General features: G+C 50.1%; 1 protein-coding gene across 1 annotated transcript; it reads left to right on the forward strand.

Annotated features, from left to right (window-relative positions):
• Positions 1-4487: 4487 nt before the first annotated feature.
• RFC3 (replication factor C subunit 3) lies at positions 4488-18316 on the forward strand. The gene is made up of 9 exons (XM_037057644.1): positions 4488-4675; positions 6937-7074; positions 9316-9383; positions 11117-11214; positions 13846-14027; positions 15670-15806; positions 15894-15992; positions 17263-17332; positions 18026-18316. The coding sequence occupies exons 1-9, from the start codon at positions 4589-4591 to the stop codon at positions 18215-18217; spliced, it is 1071 nt and encodes a 356-aa protein (XP_036913539.1). The 5' UTR covers positions 4488-4588; the 3' UTR covers positions 18218-18316.
• The last annotated feature ends 211 nt before the right edge of the window (positions 18317-18527 follow it).

Consider the following 18527-nt stretch of genomic DNA (forward strand, 5'->3'; position numbering starts at 1 on the left):
AGCAGCCCGAGCAGGAGACGTGGGGATGCTCACCAAGGGGCGTTTCTCGGCTTTTATTAAAACCTCCACTCACAACAGCGTGATTCCTTCCTGACTGGCTGGGGTTCAGCCGGGTTGCGAGTGCTCGTCTGCGTGACTGGCACACGCGTTTCTCCTGGCAGGCAGACCCGAGTCTGCTGGGACAGAGGCTGTGTTTAAGGGTCGCTGTCCTTGACCTTTAGGGCAGCGACCGGGAACTGCCCTTCTTTCTCCTTCTGTTTCCTCCCCGTTTTCCCCTCCCAAGCCTGCTGTGCTTTGGAACATTTGATGTGGTAACCCAAGCCTTTGACGTCATTAAATTCTTCACAGGAAACCACCTGTGCCTCTTGCCTGAAGTAAAACCTGACATCCCCTCGAACACATGGAGACCGAATCGGTGGCCCTTCCCAGTGCAGTTGGCCGATTCTTCCAGCCCCACGGAGCCATGGGCTAAGATTTAATCCGGCAACTCGTTCCTTTTCTGGGCAAGGTGTAGACCTTTGGTCCTTCAGGTCAAAGCTATGGCTCCTTCAAGCCCGCACCTCTCTGTGAGTCGCCGACCCTGGGTATCTGTGTTCGGTTGCTGGTCCGGATTTCACTTTCTTGTAAAAATAGCACTGAATGCAGTTTCCTCCACGTTGTCTTCCTCTCTCTGGACTCCCACGCTTCCCACACAGCACAGGCCACGCCGACTTCTCCACCAGCTGTGCGTGACTCCTGGGCTTCCTCTGCTCAGGCCTCTGTGCCTCTGTGTCTCTGTGGGGTGACCACGGAGCACGCTGCCCAGGTTCCCTTTGGGAGGGACTTGCTACTGTAGCTGCTGGTGGTTCAGACAAGGTAGGGCTTTCAGCTCAGTGCGCTGTGGCCTCAGAGGCAGAGGGGCCTCGTGCAAGGACCATCCCCTTCCCAGGACACTCATATCCAGTGACCGATGGATTGAAGCAGGGGTTAAAGGCCTCGTGACTTCGGTCGAATGCAGGCCAACTCGGGCAGGCGGTTCCATCCCGAGAGACCCCATGGGGCGCAGCAGAACACCTCACTCCTTTTGCTTAACGCTGCTTCCGTCACACCTGCTGCAGGTGTGCCTCCCAGGTGCGGCTCTGAACAATGTCCCCAGCAGAAGGCCGGCTCAAAGCCACTCCCAGACACCCCGAAGCCAGCATGCAGGGCTCCAGGCTCCACTTCCTCTTTTACTGTGTGGTGGCCACAACAGGTGCCCTCAGGACACCCACCTGTCTCCTGTCTAGAGCTCCGCTGTGAGCTCTGGATGTGAATGTTTAAGCTTGGCCTTGACGTTGTCACTTGGGTGGCCGTAAGCCTCTTAGACTCACAGCCACCAAGACCAAACTCTTCCTAACCCACCTCCTCACGCCCACCACTGCCTGAGCGGGTCCACACATTCCTGAGAGAAGCTGTGTGCTGAGGGCATCCTCACTGGGCTGCAGGCTGGGGGAGCAGGGCGCGGGGCCAGCGTGTACCAACGAGGCAATCTCCTTCCTCACTGGGCTTCCGGTCCCCCTTACCGCCACCACACAGCACTCGGCTCAGCAGCAGAGAACTGTGGGACCAGGGGGCTGTTCACTGCCGTTCTTCCGTTCACGATCTGCGAGTGTCGTCCTTTTGACCCCATACGGGTAAATTCTCAGTAGAAGAACTAAGGACAGGGACTTAGCATTTCAAACAGGAAACGATTTCCTCTTTCTCTGAATCTCATGGTCATTTTCTCTGACTCCCTGGGCCTCTCTCTCTGGAGGACAGGGTGATGCCCTTCATGTTTGGGTCGCTGAGCTGTAACCGCTGCTCCCTGCGCAGGTTTGCCGCTGCCGCGTGTGCTTGTCGGTGACGCTCAGGCCTCCTCGCCCACTGTTCCCCAGAAACTGTTCTCTCACCACCATTAACAATGGCAGCAAATTTTGCCCCACTCTCTGTGCCCATTTCTGGAACAGCCAGGAGGAGGAGCTGCCCAAATCTGCAGCCACGTGAGGGCCCTTTCTCCTCAGAACTTTCCTTTCCTTGAGGCCCTTCAGAGGATCCTGTGTCCTGTCCCGGCTCAGTGTGGCTGTCCCTCTCATGATGTCCCCGGGCCAGCCAACCACACTGTATACCCAGAAAACTCTGCTTTGGCCGAGCGCCCACTGATGAGAAGTCTGACATTTTAGTGCTACTTAATGTGTTAGAGGCTCAGATGATCATTTTTCACTTCTAGTAGCTAAGGAAGCACAGATAGACAAAATGCCGCTTGTTTAAACTTCCCCACTCCCAGCCACGTGCTATCTTGAAGGACTCTAATTAATTTTTCATCAGCATTGTGCTTTATGGAAAAGTCCTATTGCTTTCATGTGGGCGGTTTGCATTTATAAGTTGTGACAAGCTGCTTGGTGCCAGGCAGCCAACAGTGATGAACAATCTTGGCAGATTAAAATGTAAATTTGATTGAAGAAAACAACCCACCGAAATTTAGGCTTCTGCATAATCTGTGATTAAATGTTACTTGTCGCAGAGCTAATGTTTCTGACATGTTCAATTACAGCTTTTGGACGTTTCATTCCACATCACTTAATCTATTTTAAATAACTCTCCCTTTAGGCCTCATACACAGTGATGCATATTTTGCACTGATGGCCAATGCAGATTTGGAAATAATCTCTGAGCAGTCTACGACAAGATTTATTTTCTATGGAGATAACAGGGCTTAAAAATTAATCCCACAATCCTCTTTCTTGTAACTAAGAAAATAGTCTCTGTGTATCTAATTGCTATTGTCATTTTAAAAAAACAGTGGGTGATTTAAAAACATAGCATAAAATTTACTACTTTTACCTCTTTTAAGTGTACATAGCTCCTTAGTGCTCAGCATATTCACACTGTGGGGCAAAAGAACTCTAGACCGCTTCCATCTTCCAGAACTGAATAGCCATTGGACAGCGGCTGCCCACGCCCCACCCCCAGCCCCGCCCCCAGCCCCTGACAACCGCCACTCCAGGAGTGTGTTTCTGTCTCCGGGAGTGTGACTCTTTTGGATACCTCCCGTAAGTGGAACTCTGCAGTATTTGTCTTTTTGCGATTGACTTATTTCGCTTAGCATAATCACCTAGAGATTTATGAGACAGGATTTGAGCATCAGACAAGTTTTTAAAGACTGAATAATTAATATTCTATTATTTATATATACAAATATATATACAATTTTCTCTATGCACCTGTTGATGGACACTCGCCTGTTGTCTATTATGAATAATACTGCAATAAACGTTGGTGTGCAAATGTCTCTTCAAGGTTCTGCTTTCGATTTCTTTGGATATATGCCAAAAAGTGAGATTGTTGGCTCACTCTATTTTTTATTCTTTGAGGAAACTCCATTTCTTTTCCCATAGAGGCTGTACCATTTCATATTTCCGCTCAGCTGTTGTCCTTTTTATGACAGGTTGCATGGATTAAATATTGGCTGATGCTCGTAATTATTAAATAATAATGAAAGAGCAATAAGATCGGATTATTAGGCTGTAAAATGACTGCACTTTCAATATTTTGCCTCAGTTTGAAACAGTAAAGTTAATCAAGCGCCGTTTTGCCACAACCTAAGTTTCCTTTCGGTTTGTACTGGTTCACGGCTTTGGGTGTCAGAGCGCTGCTGTCCCACACGCTGATCTAAATGAGATCTCCATTTCACCCCAAGAAAATGATATGCTAAAGAAAATAAAGGACAGTGCCATTTCCGCGTGGTTCCCGCAGTTAAGGAAATCAGACGTGAGCTTCTCGGGTTGCGGGTGACTGATGGCGCCCCACGAAGTGAGTCCCGCCACCTCCGGGCCATCGTGGCGACACCCTTCCTGCGGTGTGGCATCGCGCCCTGGTAGAGGGCGTCACTTCCAACTCCCCTTCTTTTCGAACCCGTGCTCTGAGTCACTCTGCAGTCTATCTGGCTTCGCCTGGTGGAGAACACGGCCCAAAATCTCACTGAAATTCATGTTGTGTGCGTGTGTGTGTTGTTGTCAATCATGGGTTTCCAGAAGATGTCAAATAATTTCAAGTATATAAGCGCACCGTACCCCAGTGGATCTGTAGACTTAATGCAATTACTGCCAAAATCCAGCAAGGTTTTTGCCTTGACCGGGTATCTGTCCAGTGAGAAAAGCCCCAAACCGGGCATATCCTGGAATCAAGAACAGAGGAGTCCACACGGTCAGCATTTTGTAAGTTTCTGCCGCACGCGGAAGTGAATGAAAGAACAAAGGAAACGATTCAAGGACAGTGGCTTCTCTGAGGTCCCTAGAACTCGGGCGCCTAAGGTGTCGGAGTCAAGTTTCGAATTCGGCCAACAGTTCCTGACTATCACCCTCAATGAGAACAAAGAGAAACGGGCTGAATGAAACAATGGAAAGCCAGCACCACGTGGCCGTGAAGCCGCGCTGCTAAGTCTGTCTCCACTAGGCTTCCGTACTCGTTTACGCGCCGCGGCCGGCGGTGACGTCACGAGTCTGGGATCTCGCGGGAAAAGGGGTCTTGACATCTGGGTGCAAGGCGGGCGCGCGCGGGACTTTCAAGCGTCTGACCGTGATCGGCAGCTGCTATGAGCCTCTGGGCGGACAAATACAGGCCCTGCTCGCTGTCCCGGCTGGACTATCACAAGGACCAGGCGGCCCAGCTGCGCAACCTGGTGAGCGGGCTGGGCGGGGCTCGTGGGGCTCGGGGACCGAGGGGCTCGGGGATCCAGGGGCGGTCCCGCCCGGGCGGCCCCCGATCTCGGGATCCTGCGTTCCCGGCTGCCTCCCGAGGCGACCAGGGCTAGGGGGAGCGATGAAACAGGGGCCAGGACAGTGTGGAGACGAGGACTGTGTTTGTAAACAAGGAGGGGCGGACCGGGGATTGTAGTCCAAGGCGCGGCAAGTCCCACGGGCAGTGGGGGATCCTTGAATGCAGATACCCGGGGAGGGGGCGAGTGAAACAGGGAGAGGGGACCCCAGGTACGAAGTCGCCGAGGCGGCAGTGTCCGCCGCTGGTCTGGGACCCTCCCGATGCCGGTGCAGCCGGTACCCGGGGACTGCGGGGGACCGGGCGTGCAGCGGGGTGCGGAGCCTAACCTCCGACCGAAAGGGAGAGGCAGCCCTGGGAGGCTTCCGAGCGGAGAAGGGACTTCACTCCCCTTACGTTTCACCGCTGGCTTCAAGTTTCCCGGTGTCGTCCCTACTTATAAATACGAAGGTATTGGGTTTATCCGTTTCTGAGGTCATTTCTAATTCGACAATAAAAGAGGACGTATCAGCTTGTCCTTCAATGTAATTCCTCATGGAAAGGTCCCCCACCCCCCATCCTGAAGTGTCTAATGGTCCAGTGTTTTGACAAACGGAATTTTGTGGGGTATGGACAGGGAAGAAGGATCTTGAGAAAACTCAGTGTCTGTGGAAGCCACCTACCCGCCCCTTTTATGGACCTGAAAGGACCGTGTGGTAATAAACGTGTTTTTGCTCAGCAGTTACAGGTACTAAGTACTTTGTAAAAACGAGAGGTGAAAGTCATTAGAGAAGTTGGTAGTGTTGTGAAATCCTTTTTTCTCTTTAATCATTCCATCCACACTTTAGTTCAAACAGATCTATTATGCCTGTGTACTTCATTTACAGACAAACTGCATTTTCTTACAGTAGCTTCACTTGAATTTTCTTTGACAAAGGATACATTATATTTTATTTTCTATGATTTTTCTTTTTACACAATTTGGAATAAATGTTTTGGACAAAAGCTTAATATACTGGCCTTATGTGTTAACAGATTGGCTTTTAAAAAATGTTTACCCATTTCCTGGTGAATCTGTAATTTAACAAAACTATGAAACATTTAAAGCATAACTTTAGTTTTGGTTGGCTAGAAGGTCAAAACGAAGTATTTGTCAGGTCAAACAGCCCGTATTTGAGGGGCCTATACTATTTTCCATGCCCTGAATTAGGTGAATAGTTCCTTTCCTTAGGACAATTAAATCTGCTGTACTAAGCATTTCTGTTAAGTATGTACATCATTTTTTCTATACTTCTAAAAGTTACTTACCAAACTTTTGCTCCAGAAGACTTTGTGCACCATACACCAGAGGCCCAGACGTGCTCTCGAGCTCTTGTCATCTGGATCACCTTCCTGTTGTGGATTCCTAAACCCCAAAGCCACTGGGGAGCTTTGCAAAGACACTTTTGTCTTGCACTCCATACTCCTACCAGCACACAGGCTGATTCCGCCTCCCACTTTGCACTGCCAGAAGCTTCCCCTTGCTGACACCCCTAAGCATCTGAAATGCCTGGGGATTCATGTCCTTCCTCCCCCCAGCAGGCTTCAGCAGGGACTGAGAAGAGGCGGCACGTGAGACTCAGGCTTCCGCACCCTTGGTTGTGGTGGGGTGGTGTTCAGTGCTGTGGTGTGTTTGACACTGGTCCCGGGGTCTCCCAGCCACTGGTGCCCAGAATGGGGTTTATGTTGATGATACGCTTTGCTTTCCTTTGCTTCCCCACAAAAATTTTCTTTCCCCAATAAACCAGATGCACTCAGTTCTTACCAAAGGGACTGTTTGTGGAAGCCCAAACTAAGGCAGGTATTGATCTCAGTTATTGAATCATACTGGATGGAACGGACCCAGTAACCAGTGTTCCATTTTACAAAGGCTTCTGGGAGATGGGACAGTCAGTGGGTTTGGGGGCCCTTACTCTCCAGCGTGCGGCGGTGTAGCAAGCGGGCACTGTGCTGGGTATGTAACTATGTAAAGGTAATGCCAGGGAATAACCTTTTCAGTGTTCCAGAAGTCATTTAAAAAAACACTATGTGTACATTCATACACACATATATATTGGAAGTTTCATAAGCAGGGACTCAAAATATTGATACTTAAGAAGTTTAATTCCACCGTGTAATTAGAGGAAATGCCTTGTGGTTTTTTTCCAGGTGCAATGTGGGGACTTTCCTCATCTGTTAGTGTATGGACCATCAGGGGCTGGTAAAAAGACAAGAATTATGTGTATTCTCCGTGAACTTTATGGTGTTGGAGTGGAAAAACTGAGAATTGAACATCAGACCATCACAGTAAGCATTTCACTCTGAGGCCCTCCAAATATTGGGTTGGCCAAAGAGTTTGTTTGGTTTTAAGTAAAAATACAATGAAAAACACATTTTTTATTTTCACCAATAACTTTATTGAACACTCTATTTACCTTTTTGGTCCACTACGTTCTGCCCTTTTTCTGGCAACTTCAGACCTCCATCTTCCCAAAACTTTATCTTTTTGAGCAAAGAACTGTTCTAGGTGCCTTTGCAGTCCTCCAGGGAATTGAAATTTTTTCCATTAAGACAATTTTGTAAAGACCAAAATAAATGGGAATCCGAAGGTGCAGTGTCTGGTGAACACGGCGGATGAATCAGAAAGCCCCAGTCAGGCTGCGACAGTTTTTGTCTGGTCATCAGAGAAACTCGCGATCTTGCCTTATCCTGATGGAAGATTCTGGGTTTTCTGTTGACTAATTCCGGATGCTTTTTGTCGAGCGCTGCTCTCGTCTGGTCTGATCGGGAGCAATGCTTGTTGGAACGAATCGTCCAGTTTTCCGGAAGGAGCTCGCAGTAGAGGGGTCCCTTCCCGCCCTACACACAGATGCACACGCACGTACGCACAGGCGCACACACACGCACACACACACCACCTTCTCTGCATAAAGACCGGCCTTTGGTGCGGTTGGTGGTGGTTCCTTTGGCTGCCCCATTATGGCAAAGTATATTCCGCTCCACATTATGACAAATGTCTCTTCCGCTCCACATTATGACAAATGTCTCTTCCGCTCCACATTATGACAAATGTCTCTTCCGCTCCACATTATGACAAATGTCTCTTCCGTTCCACATTATGGCAAAGTATCCACCTTTCATTACCTGCCGTAATTTGTTTTAAAATAGAATGTTTTTGTTGCATTTAAGTGGAGAATCGCATGTGGAAATATGGCCAAGAAGGTTTTTCCCCCCTAACTTATGTGGAACCCAAACCTGAGAGCGGTTAACATGACCAAACTGGTGCAAATGATCTCTAGCACGGGAACTGGGTATTGGAACATCGGCGCTGTCTCCCACGTGGTGTAACGTTGGTTGTTCTCAGTTCATGTCTCTGTTTGATCTCTCCCAACTTCAACTGGTCTGCCCGACCATGGAGCATCACCCGGCGAGAAATCTCCAGCACGGAACTTCACAGACCATCTTCGACCTGTTCAATCAGTCACAGCCCCTTCTCCACACACCGAACAAATCTTTTTTTTGCATTTCAGTTGCATTTTCATCTTTCTTGAAATAATAAAGCATAGTATGCCAAAAGTGTTGCTTATTCCATCTTCAGTATTAAAATGGCTACAGAAAAATTCAGCAATTTTGATAAGTTGTTTTTTAATGCACTTTGGTATGACAGCTGTCACAATACACTAACAAAATTGTTTTGAATGAAGTTAAAGACAACTTCATTCAAAAATGTATGGAAACACGTAACAGACTTTTTGGCCACCCCAGTGTTTAGTATGGCACGTGCATACCATACACGGAGCAGTCGGCAGGAAACGAGGGCACGCTGCGACACCTGCTGCCGATGGGGAGAGCTGGGGGCGGGGCACCCACTGCCAGGGAACAGTGAACTGAACGTTTTTGGAAGGGAGGCTGGTTATACACACACATAGAAGTTTAGGAAACGCGTCCCTTTCAATCCAGGAAATTCTTTACTGGGAATCTATTGCACAGAAAGGAAAGCGCACGAGATGTGTGCAAGGGTGTTAATCGTGGGATGGAGAGGCAGAAGGCAAACGACGCCCGTCAGTGTGCCTGGTTAAAATGCCCTCGTAGCAGCCACCCGTGACACCCTGTCGCAGTTGTCTGAGGGGTTGCCTGGGTGTTAAGTGGAAAAGCAAAACAAGGTGCCTGCCTCTCCTTTTTCACAAGAGACACGGATGTGTTATGGACACATAGGTGTACATGTGTGCTAAGGGAGAGGCTGTAAAAGGACACGGGCTGGTTGTATGCAGAGATGGTGTGCTGATGCCTGGAGCTGGTTTGGAGGTTTCCGGAGGTGGAGGGGAAGCCTGACCGCAGTAAAAGCAGTGTGCGTATGAGATTGGTATGAAAACGTGTTTATCTGCGAGAAATGAACACAGCAGGTTAAGGAAGTTAGGACATTACTGGTGATTCTCCAGAGCTTTATTTCAGTAAGCACGAATTGTTTATTTAAAAACATCAGTGAACTACAGAAAAGAGGACAAATAACCTAATAATTCTTAAAAACATCTATTTTTTTGTCCACAGACTCCATCTAAAAAGAAAGTTGAAATTAGCACCATTGCGAGCAATTACCACCTCGAAGTTAATCCCAGGTAAGCTGCTACTGTAGAGAAATACTCATTTTTAGAATAGGGTTCAGGGTTTTTTTAAGAGCTGACTCTTTCTCGAAGAAAACTCCTGTATGAAAACCCAGTGCATGAAACAGGTCAAAGTGGGGCTGCCCTGTGTGAAATAGCCTAGAACCTTGCACTGTGCCTTCTCGTTGAGACCCCTCATTCAAATAGTTTTGGAAATTAAGTTTCTTTGCTCTGTAGAGCTTACGTACATTACATAGTTTTGGAGATATATGGACTCACTCGGGAGTATTTAGCAAAGTGTCTAAAAAGTTTGTAATGTCTGGAGCAAGCATTTCACAAAGTGAATTTGGGTGGCCACGCCTTGGCCAGTCCTTCCATTCGGTTTCTGGATTAGAGGATGTTACCGTAGTCCGGCTAATGTTCGCATTCTCTGTCGCAAGGCCGTGAGATTGGGGTCTTGCTAAGGGACATGTAGAGGACGCGTGTTGCCGCGGGGAGGTGCTGCCGAAGTGGATGGCGTGGAAACGATTGCGATGCAGTGGAGTTGGTGAGGCTTCAGGATCCATTGAGGTGTTGGCGAAGGAGAACAGTCCAGGTCCGGGTCAGGGTCGGGCAGAGGCACCTCTGCCTCTGGACTGCGGGTGGGAGGGATGGAAGTATGAGCCGATCTGTACCCAGTGTAAGGCCCGCAGAGAGAAGCTTTGCATGGCCCGTTGTATCAGGTCCTCAAAAGTGCCCTAACAGGCACCACTGTTATTTTCCCTGACGTCAAAGAAAATGAAGAGGAGAAGGTTGTTGGGATGGGTCTGATCTTGGAGGTAGAGAAAAGGGAGACGTTTCGGGTCTTGACTGGAAGGCGATCATGAACAGACACTTGGGGGTCACTGATCAGGTAACGGTGTGTTGAGAGAGAGCCCGGCCCCGGGGGAGTGAAGCTGGTTGCTCTGCCCTCCTCTCGCCAGGAGGCCTGCGCAGCCAGGGCGGCGGTCAGCCCGTGAGCTGATCGTTGTCGGTGTTTGGGATCGAGGTTCGGCCTGAATTAACCAGGGAGTGTGTGTTGGGTGGTGAGGCACGTGGCTGACGTGCCAAAGCAACACGTGGGCGTGAGTGCCGGGTGATGCCGGTAGTGAGTCGGCGGCCTCCGGAGTTCTGGCTTGTGTCCTGACCGTCCTCCCGCACGGAGCGAGCGGCACGGAGTGAGCGCCACGCCGCTGGTGGGGGCGGGGGTGGGGTGGGGTGGGGGATAGGCCTGTCCAGACCGGGCTCTCAGATCTCTGCGGTTGTGCTGAGGGGCGGGGAGGGAGGGTGGGGGCTGAATTTGTTTCAGGGAGTTATTTTTATATTTTGAGTAATTACAGATAATTAAGAAATTTGTAACTGATTAGTAACTATAGTGTGTACAGAAGTATTAAAGTAATTGACAAGTGCTTAATTATTAGTGTTGACCTTTTTAAGTAACAGTAAACTTAAAAGAACATATTTAATGTTTCCAATTACTTTAATTAAGTTGTAATTGAGTATCGGAATATTGTTGATATTTTTAATAACTCTGAAACATCTCAGTTTTAAAGTTTTGTGAATGTAATTAGCTGTTACTAATTTTGATTAAAATTGTAACTACTTAAGATCTTCAACATTTTCCTTGTAACAGCATTAAGGATAAGGGCATGATACTTGGAAGTTATTTCCATGTGTATATATGCACACGTAAAGTACATGTTTTTTAAGTTCTCCTTCTGTCTTTTCAGCGATGCTGGGAACAGTGACCGGGTGGTCATCCAGGAGATGCTGAAAACGGTGGCCCAGTCCCAGCAACTTGAGACAAACTCCCAGAGGGACTTTAAAGGTGTGTGACAGACAGGCGTCCAGCTGTGAGGGGTGGCGTCCGGGGAGAAGTGGGTGGGGAGTCGAGCGTGTCACCCGTGTGTCACCCTCTGTTCCACGCGTAGCAGCAGCTCCTTCTGGGGGCCGGGAATCTGAAAGTGAGGAAAGGGGTGTTGATTTCCCGGCTCATGGGGGTTTGTATACGGGTCAGCGGGGTTGAATTTTGGTGGAAAGAGGCCCATTTATGCTACTCGTTTGTTATTTTAGAACTAGAGGAATGATGAAAAACGCTTTATTTAAAATAAGAGATTAAATGATTTGGAAATAACTATTCTTAGGACCAGAGTTACATGTTTGTTATTGAATATTTAAATAAAAGGAAAGTTACATCCAGCTTCAGCCCCATCCTGGAGAGGCAGTTACTGTAGCACATTTGTCGTCCCCCATGTCATCTCCATGTGCACACGTGGGCACGCTCTTACGGGCGACCTGGCCATCGATGTGCCCACACTCGGTGCTGCTGCTGCGTGTGCGGAGTCCCCGTGTGGAGTGGGGTGTCAGCGTGCGCCGCCCCGGGCTGATGAGGGGCGTTCCCGGCGCTCGGCAGCACTGTGGGTCGTCCTCCCTGGTCTTTGTCGGGTTGTGAAGAAGTTGGGTGCGGCTTTTTTCTTAAGTGATGATTTGTTTCTTTTGCTCGTTGCTCCTTTTACTTTTTTGTGAATTGCCTGTGTATATTCTGGCCTATTTGTCATCTTTCCTACTCAGTCTGTATTTCAAAATAATTGATGTTTACTTTCTTGTTTTTGCTACTATGAATGGAGTTTTTCATATTTGCTTTCTTATTTACATGTATGACAACTATTGATGTTTACGTCTTAATTCTGTATACTACTATGTTATTAAGTTCTCGTAACTGTTTGTAGCATTTTGGGTTTTTCAGACACCCATTCTTATCATCTGTAAACATGCTCGGTTTTCCCAGTTTGGGTGGCTGTAACGCTTTCCTTGTCCCATTAGCTCAGCAGCCCCTCTGGTCAGGAGTGGAGTTTGGACGCATATCTTTTGTCGGGACTGGAAAGGGCCTTAGGTTTCCGCCTGGAGTCAGGTGCTGGGTTCTGGCGGAGGTCCGTCTGTCTGATTGAGGCGAAGCACGCCCGTTGCTTTCTCTCTTATGGGGCGCCTCTGACACGAGTGCGTGTTGCGGTTTTCAGACGCTGCGTTTGCATCCACGAGTGAGTCAGTGTGGTTTCCTCCTTGGTTCTGTTGCTGTGACGGCTGGTGGGTTGCACCGCGTTGCCTTTCAGGAGGAGACTGGGCTCGGTCGCCTGTCGGCTTCCACGTCTGCCGCTGCGTTCTGACCCCAGGTGTGGTTTTGTGCCACCTGGCTTTCACCTTCTGGTCCGTGCTGTTTGGGTCGCATTTCGGGATCGCCCTCCCGTCTCTGTTTCTCCCGTGTGTTCAGTTTGGATTCTGTTCCCAGACTTCCTCCTTGCTGTGAACACAGGCTTGGGGGGTGCTTCCCGTGGTGTTTGCTGTCTGCTGCTCTGTCCCACTCGCTGCCTCGGGTTCCTTCTCTCAGCCCTGGGCGGGTCCCTGTGGGTGCGGGTCCCAGGCTGGCCCTCAGTGCTTCCCAGGCGCTCTGGAGGGCAATGCGGGTCCTGCCCTGGAGGTCTGGGGGCGGGGCTGGGGGTCCTGGCCACTTCCTCCCACCCTAGTTGGTTTGCACTTGCTCCTGTTCATGGTTCTCAGGCAGAACTTATCCCTGAGGTTTGATGTCCCTGAGGTTTGCCGTGAACGTGGCCATGGGTCTTTGGTTTGGGCGTCGCTAGTGCTGTCTGTCTGTCTCTATGGACAGATTCAGATGCTGCGATGCTACCGCGTGGTCTAGACCTCAGTGGTGCCGTGGCAGTCATCGTCAATTCACTGTGACGGGTGATGGGCGAGCCGCGAGTGATGAAGCATATTCTCTCGCGGATGGCGTCGTGACACACAAGTTTTAGCAGGTGTGACAGGTGGGCGAGCAAGCACCAAGTGCTGGAACGTGTTTTCTCGTCCAGATGGGACGAGTGCCGGGTGCGATGAGTTCTGAGGCCGAGCGCCGGGTGCCAGTGTGATGGGGTGCGATGAGAACTGGGGCGGGTTCGGTCTGTGTCTGCAGATTGCTCCTGGAACACTTAGGGCCCTTCTCGGCCGTCGCCGGGTGGAAGCCTGCTGCCCAAGCACCCAGACACCGCCAGGCCTCGCGAGCCACACGCGTCTTCTCTGCGCCGGCTGTTTCCCACGGGACAGTCCTTAGAACGCTGAGATCCAGGATGTTCCGCAGCCGTGTCCTGCGGACATAAAATGTTTGGGGGAAGTGTAGTGCCATACATCCTTGTTTGGGCTATTTTTTAGTGCATAAAAATAATAAAAAGGCTGCAGTGAATTCCATAGCAACCTCTTTAACTTCATTTAGCCTAGAGTTGCATAAGCTTATTACAGAATTTTTGAAATAGAAACAAAAATTATTTTCACTATACCTATAACTTTTATGTGTCTTTGCCAAAGGCAAGAGTGGTATATAAGGGTAATTATTTGGGATTTCACGCTGAATGCTGAGGGGGAAGAAGGAGGTGGACACTCAAGTGGAAGTTTGTTTTGTCCCTCTTCCCAGTGGTCCTGCTGACAGAGGCCGACAGACTCACCAGAGACGCGCAGCACGCGCTGCGCAGGACCATGGAGAAGTACATGCCCACCTGCAGGCTGATCCTCTGCTGCAGCTCCACGTGCAAGGTGATCCCGCCCATCCGCAGCAGGTGTCTGGCAGTTCGCGTGCCCGCTCCCGGCGTTGAGGAGGCAAGTCCAGCCACGCGGTCGCTTGCGTGAGAACACCGCGTGGTGTCTCAGTACTTCGGGGACGTCTCTGTCCTGGGTGCTAGCCGTCAGTAGACGCGCAGTCCAGTGTATTCGAGGCCTGTCCAGAAAGTGGTGTGCACTGTGAAAAACACGTGTAGTGAGGAAGGTACAAGAAACCTTGTACACAGGACAATGACACCGCAGTCCCCTTCAAAGTAGGCACCTCGGGACCTCACACAGGTCTCTCAGTCACCATCAGCTGCCCTGTCTTATTTTCCTGAATCTTATCCACGGTCTAAAATCTCTTCCCTTTCAAAGGTGGTTGTAGTTTTGGGAAAAGCTAGAAGTCACAGGGCATCCAGTCTGGGCTGTGAGGGGCGGAGTCACCTGGATGATTGGATGTTTCACCAGAAACTCTGCACGAGACGAGATGCATGAGCAGGTCCATTATCGGGATGAAGCCGCCCATCACCAGTTGCCCACAGCTGAGACCTTCTGAATCATCTGAGTAGTTTCCACAGAGGAACGGTCAAGCTTAACCCCAAATTTGATGCAGGTCATTGCTCTACTTGCTCAGTCATTTTGAATGTGATGGCCACACAGTACACATGCTCACTGTACGATGTCTCCCACCCCCACTGACTAGTATAGTGATGTCATTATGGTTCCCACATGTACCTTCCAGTCCCCTCTCCCTGACTGCCAGGTTACATCGATGCTGTGCCAACCATTCTCACTATATTGACAATGGCTGGGCTCTTTCCGGACAGACCTCATATGGAAGTAAATTCCAGATGCCAATATATAAAAACTATTCTTTATCTTCCACCTTAAACAAGTAGATACTGAGAGTTTTACTGAACTAGAGAAGGTCAGTTATTAGTATCTTCCACCTCACCCTGATTCCATTGACTCTGGAACATACCGGAGTACGGGAGAGGCAGGCCTGGCAAGGAGGTGGGGGGGACGCGCCCTGGGGGGGGAGGGCCAGAGCCAGTGAGAGGGCACAGAGCGCGGGGTGGGCGACGCGGGTCCGTAGGCGTTCCTGTGGGAGGGGCGTGCAGGGTCTGGTCACTGCAGTGGCTCTACTGACTGGAGAATGTCACTCACAACTGCAGACCTACCTCGAACCCCTGCCCCGTGTGTGTATCAGTCACTGTTAACAGCTATCGATAAAAATACTAACTCACAGTAAGTGGCTTCCCTGCTGTTAATAGACTCGGGGCAATTTCATGCAACGTTGTATTAGTTGTAAAGTGTTACATGCCTTTATTTACATTCAGTTGTAAATGCTGTAGGAGTGATGCAGGCGAAAGGGTCTGTGAATCCAGCGGGGTCACAGGGTCCCCAGTTCCCCTGGGTCCTGTTCCCGTGGAAGTCCATGCAGACAGCACCTCCGGGGTGCACGGGACTCAGCCCTGGGGGCTCTCTGGAGCGGCCTTGCCCTTCTCCTGTTGCAGAACCAGCTGCTGCCTCTTCCTGGCAGCTGGGCTAGACCCTGGCTTCTGCGGAGGGAGCGGTGGGCTGGGGAGGAGGGAGTGCCGGCGTGGGGACAGGGGTCAGGTCTGTAAAGATGTCGTCCGTGAGGGTCTGAGTATGCTGTTTGCCAGGTGGCTGGTTTGGGTAATCGCTTTGTCTGTAGATTTGCGACGTGCTGTCTGCCGTGTGCAAGAAGGAGGGCCTGAGCCTGCCCCCGCAGCTGGCCCGCAGGCTGGCCGAGAAGTCCTGCGGGAACCTCAGGAAAGCCCTGCTCATGTGCGAGGCCTGCCGCGTGCAGCAGTGAGTGTGGCTGCACCCAGCACCGGGCCTGCCTGGGCGGGGGGCCCGCCTCCGTCCCGGTGACCCTATCTTCTTCTGGCTGTGTAGGTACCCCTTCACCGCAGACCAGGACATCCCTGAGACAGACTGGGAGGTGTACCTGCGGGAGACCGCCAACGCCATCGTCAGCCAGCAGACCCCGCAGAGGTAGCCACGCAAGGGGCCCGGGGGCTGGGCCTCCCGTTGCCGCCACTGTTCTGAGCGGGGCTGTCTGTGAGCACATGTGATTTAGGGCTGTAATCGAATCTTCAGTCTAGATGCCCAACTTGTAAAGAGGGGTAGGATGTGGTTTTGGAAATTCGGTGGTTCGGAATGGTTGGCGTGTGGCAGCGTGGCTCTTACGAAGCCATGGGCGTGTAAGTATGGAACATGCGTGTAGAACACATCCTGGAACTTCTCGTCTTCCACGCTTCCCTGTAGCCCCGCGCACTGTGCTCCGGCAGGGCAGGGCTGCCGTGTTTCCCGGCCGCGGTGCTGCACCCGCACACCGGGCAGTGGCATCGTGATGCCCATCATCCTGTGTTTGCTGGTCCCTTGTTGATTGACCAGCGAGTGACTTCAGTCTTCACGACACTCTTTTCCACGTAGCTGACGGCCTGGAGGGTTGTCTGCCTTCTGGAGAGTTCGGGAAATGTTGCTTTTCCAACATGAACTGAGATTAGAAAAAGCTTCTATATGTATATGCTAAGTATGATAAGCCATGTAAGAAAATGTGTTGGATTGTTTGTTGAATTTACTGGGGTGGCCAAAGAGTTCATTTGCTTTCTTCTGTGTGATGGCTGTAGCCGCACCTTAGTAGTCTTTAACTACTAAGTAAACTGTTTTGTTAGCTTTAGTTGTGACAGCTGTCCTATCAGAGTGCATTTAAAAGATAAGCAAAATCGGTGATTTTTTGTGTAGTCATTTTAATATTGAAGATGGAAGAAAATAAGCAACATTTTGGCATATTATGCTTTATTATTTCAAGAGAGGTAAAAACACAACTGAAAAGCAAATAAAAGACTTGTGTCGTGTGTGGAGAAGGTGCTGTGACTGATCCAACGTGTCAGAAGGGATTCACGAAGGTTGGCGCTGGAGACTCCGTTGGGCAATGCTCCAGGGGTGGGAAGCGCCGAGGAGCATTGGGCATTAAACAAATCACCACACGAGGCCAGTAGAAGTTGAAAGAAATTGAGACAAAGAAGTTGAGACATTAATTGCAAATAATCAACGTTCTACCACGTGGGAGATAGCTGACACACTCAAATTATCCTAATCAATAAAGTTATTGGTGAAAATGAAAAATGTGCCTCATTTTACAGAAAAAAAACTAAATGAACTTTTTGGCCAACCCAATATAAAGTAAAACAGGTCAGGAGGTACTTGGAAATCATCTGTTATTTTTATTAAGAAATATCACTACTTATGTTTTATGTAGGCTCCTGGAAGTTCGTGGAAGACTCTATGAGCTTTTAACTCATTGTATCCCTCCCGAAATCATAATGAAGGTAACTGGATTTCTCATCTGGAACCTTTTATATATGTGAACTTTGGGCGGGTGGTCACAGGGCTTTGCATTCCTCAGGTAGCACCCAGGTCATTACTGCGGAGTGAGCACAGGAAGGTCAGCAGTAGCTTCGCTGGGGGGTTCTGTTTCACTGGAGCCTTGGAGGTCAAAAGGAGGGACCAAGTCGGTGGCTGGGAAGCCAGTGGTGCAGACGGCTGGGCTGGGTGCACGAGGGAGTGGCTGAAGGACAGGCAGCGGCTGCGCTGCGTCTGGGCTGGGGCGTGAGGCAGGCACAGCTTCGGAGTGCGGCTGTCGGCTCCCTCGCTAGCGTGGTTGTTGGGACGTGCAGGGGGGAGTTTATTTGTGTTTACCTGGTAACGTTTGTATGAAACAGTTCGGATGCTGCCAACTATAAAAAAAGTGGAAGTTTGCCCATTCATTTCCGTAAGGATGACCAGTTTTGCAGACCAGTTTTGTTTAGACCTTAGAGCATGCTGGATCATCGCCACACTTTACATGGTGCAGAAAGCACTCAGCCCTTCGCGTTGGGGTGAAGACTACCAGTCCATACAGGAGAATTCAGGATGTCACAAATAAAAGAGCATATTTCTGCTTTGAAGGACAGACATACAAGCATTTCTGGCCAGTGCCTTTTAAACGAGGGCTGTCTTAGTTATCGGTCCTCTGTCTTTAGGGCCTGCTCTGGGAACTTCTGCACAACTGTGACGGCCAGCTGAAGGGGGAGGTGGCCCAGATGGCAGCCTACTATGAGCACCGCCTGCAGCTGGGGAGCAAAGCCATCTACCACTTGGAGGCTTTCGTGGCGAAGTTTATGGCGCTTTATAAGAAGTTCATGGAGGACGGCCTGGAAGGCATGGTGTTCTAACACTCGTCCGTGGCCCTTCCTGGTGTGTCCCAGCGTCTGCCCTTGCGGTCCGCACTCATGGGCAGAGGTGCGGAGGAAATAAACTCGACTTGACTTCACAACCTCCCATTTGTGTCCTTCGTAGTAATTCCTCTGCGAGCTGCTCACCCTCGTTCCGCCCACACTTGGTGTTTAGTCCACGGCGGGGGACTAAATCCTCCGAATCCTCAGAGCCTGGGGGCTGTGGGAGGGCGTCTTCACGGGGCAGCTCTGAGCGGTGTCTTTAATTTGGGGCAGCTGCAGTACTGAGGTGAACTAAAGGTTTCACATC

The sequence above is a fragment of the Sturnira hondurensis genome, unplaced genomic scaffold, assembly GCF_014824575.4.
Source record: "Sturnira hondurensis isolate 20B ecotype Veracruz unplaced genomic scaffold, ASM1482457v3 Scaffold0009719, whole genome shotgun sequence".
Lineage (NCBI taxonomy): Eukaryota > Metazoa > Chordata > Mammalia > Chiroptera > Phyllostomidae > Sturnira > Sturnira hondurensis.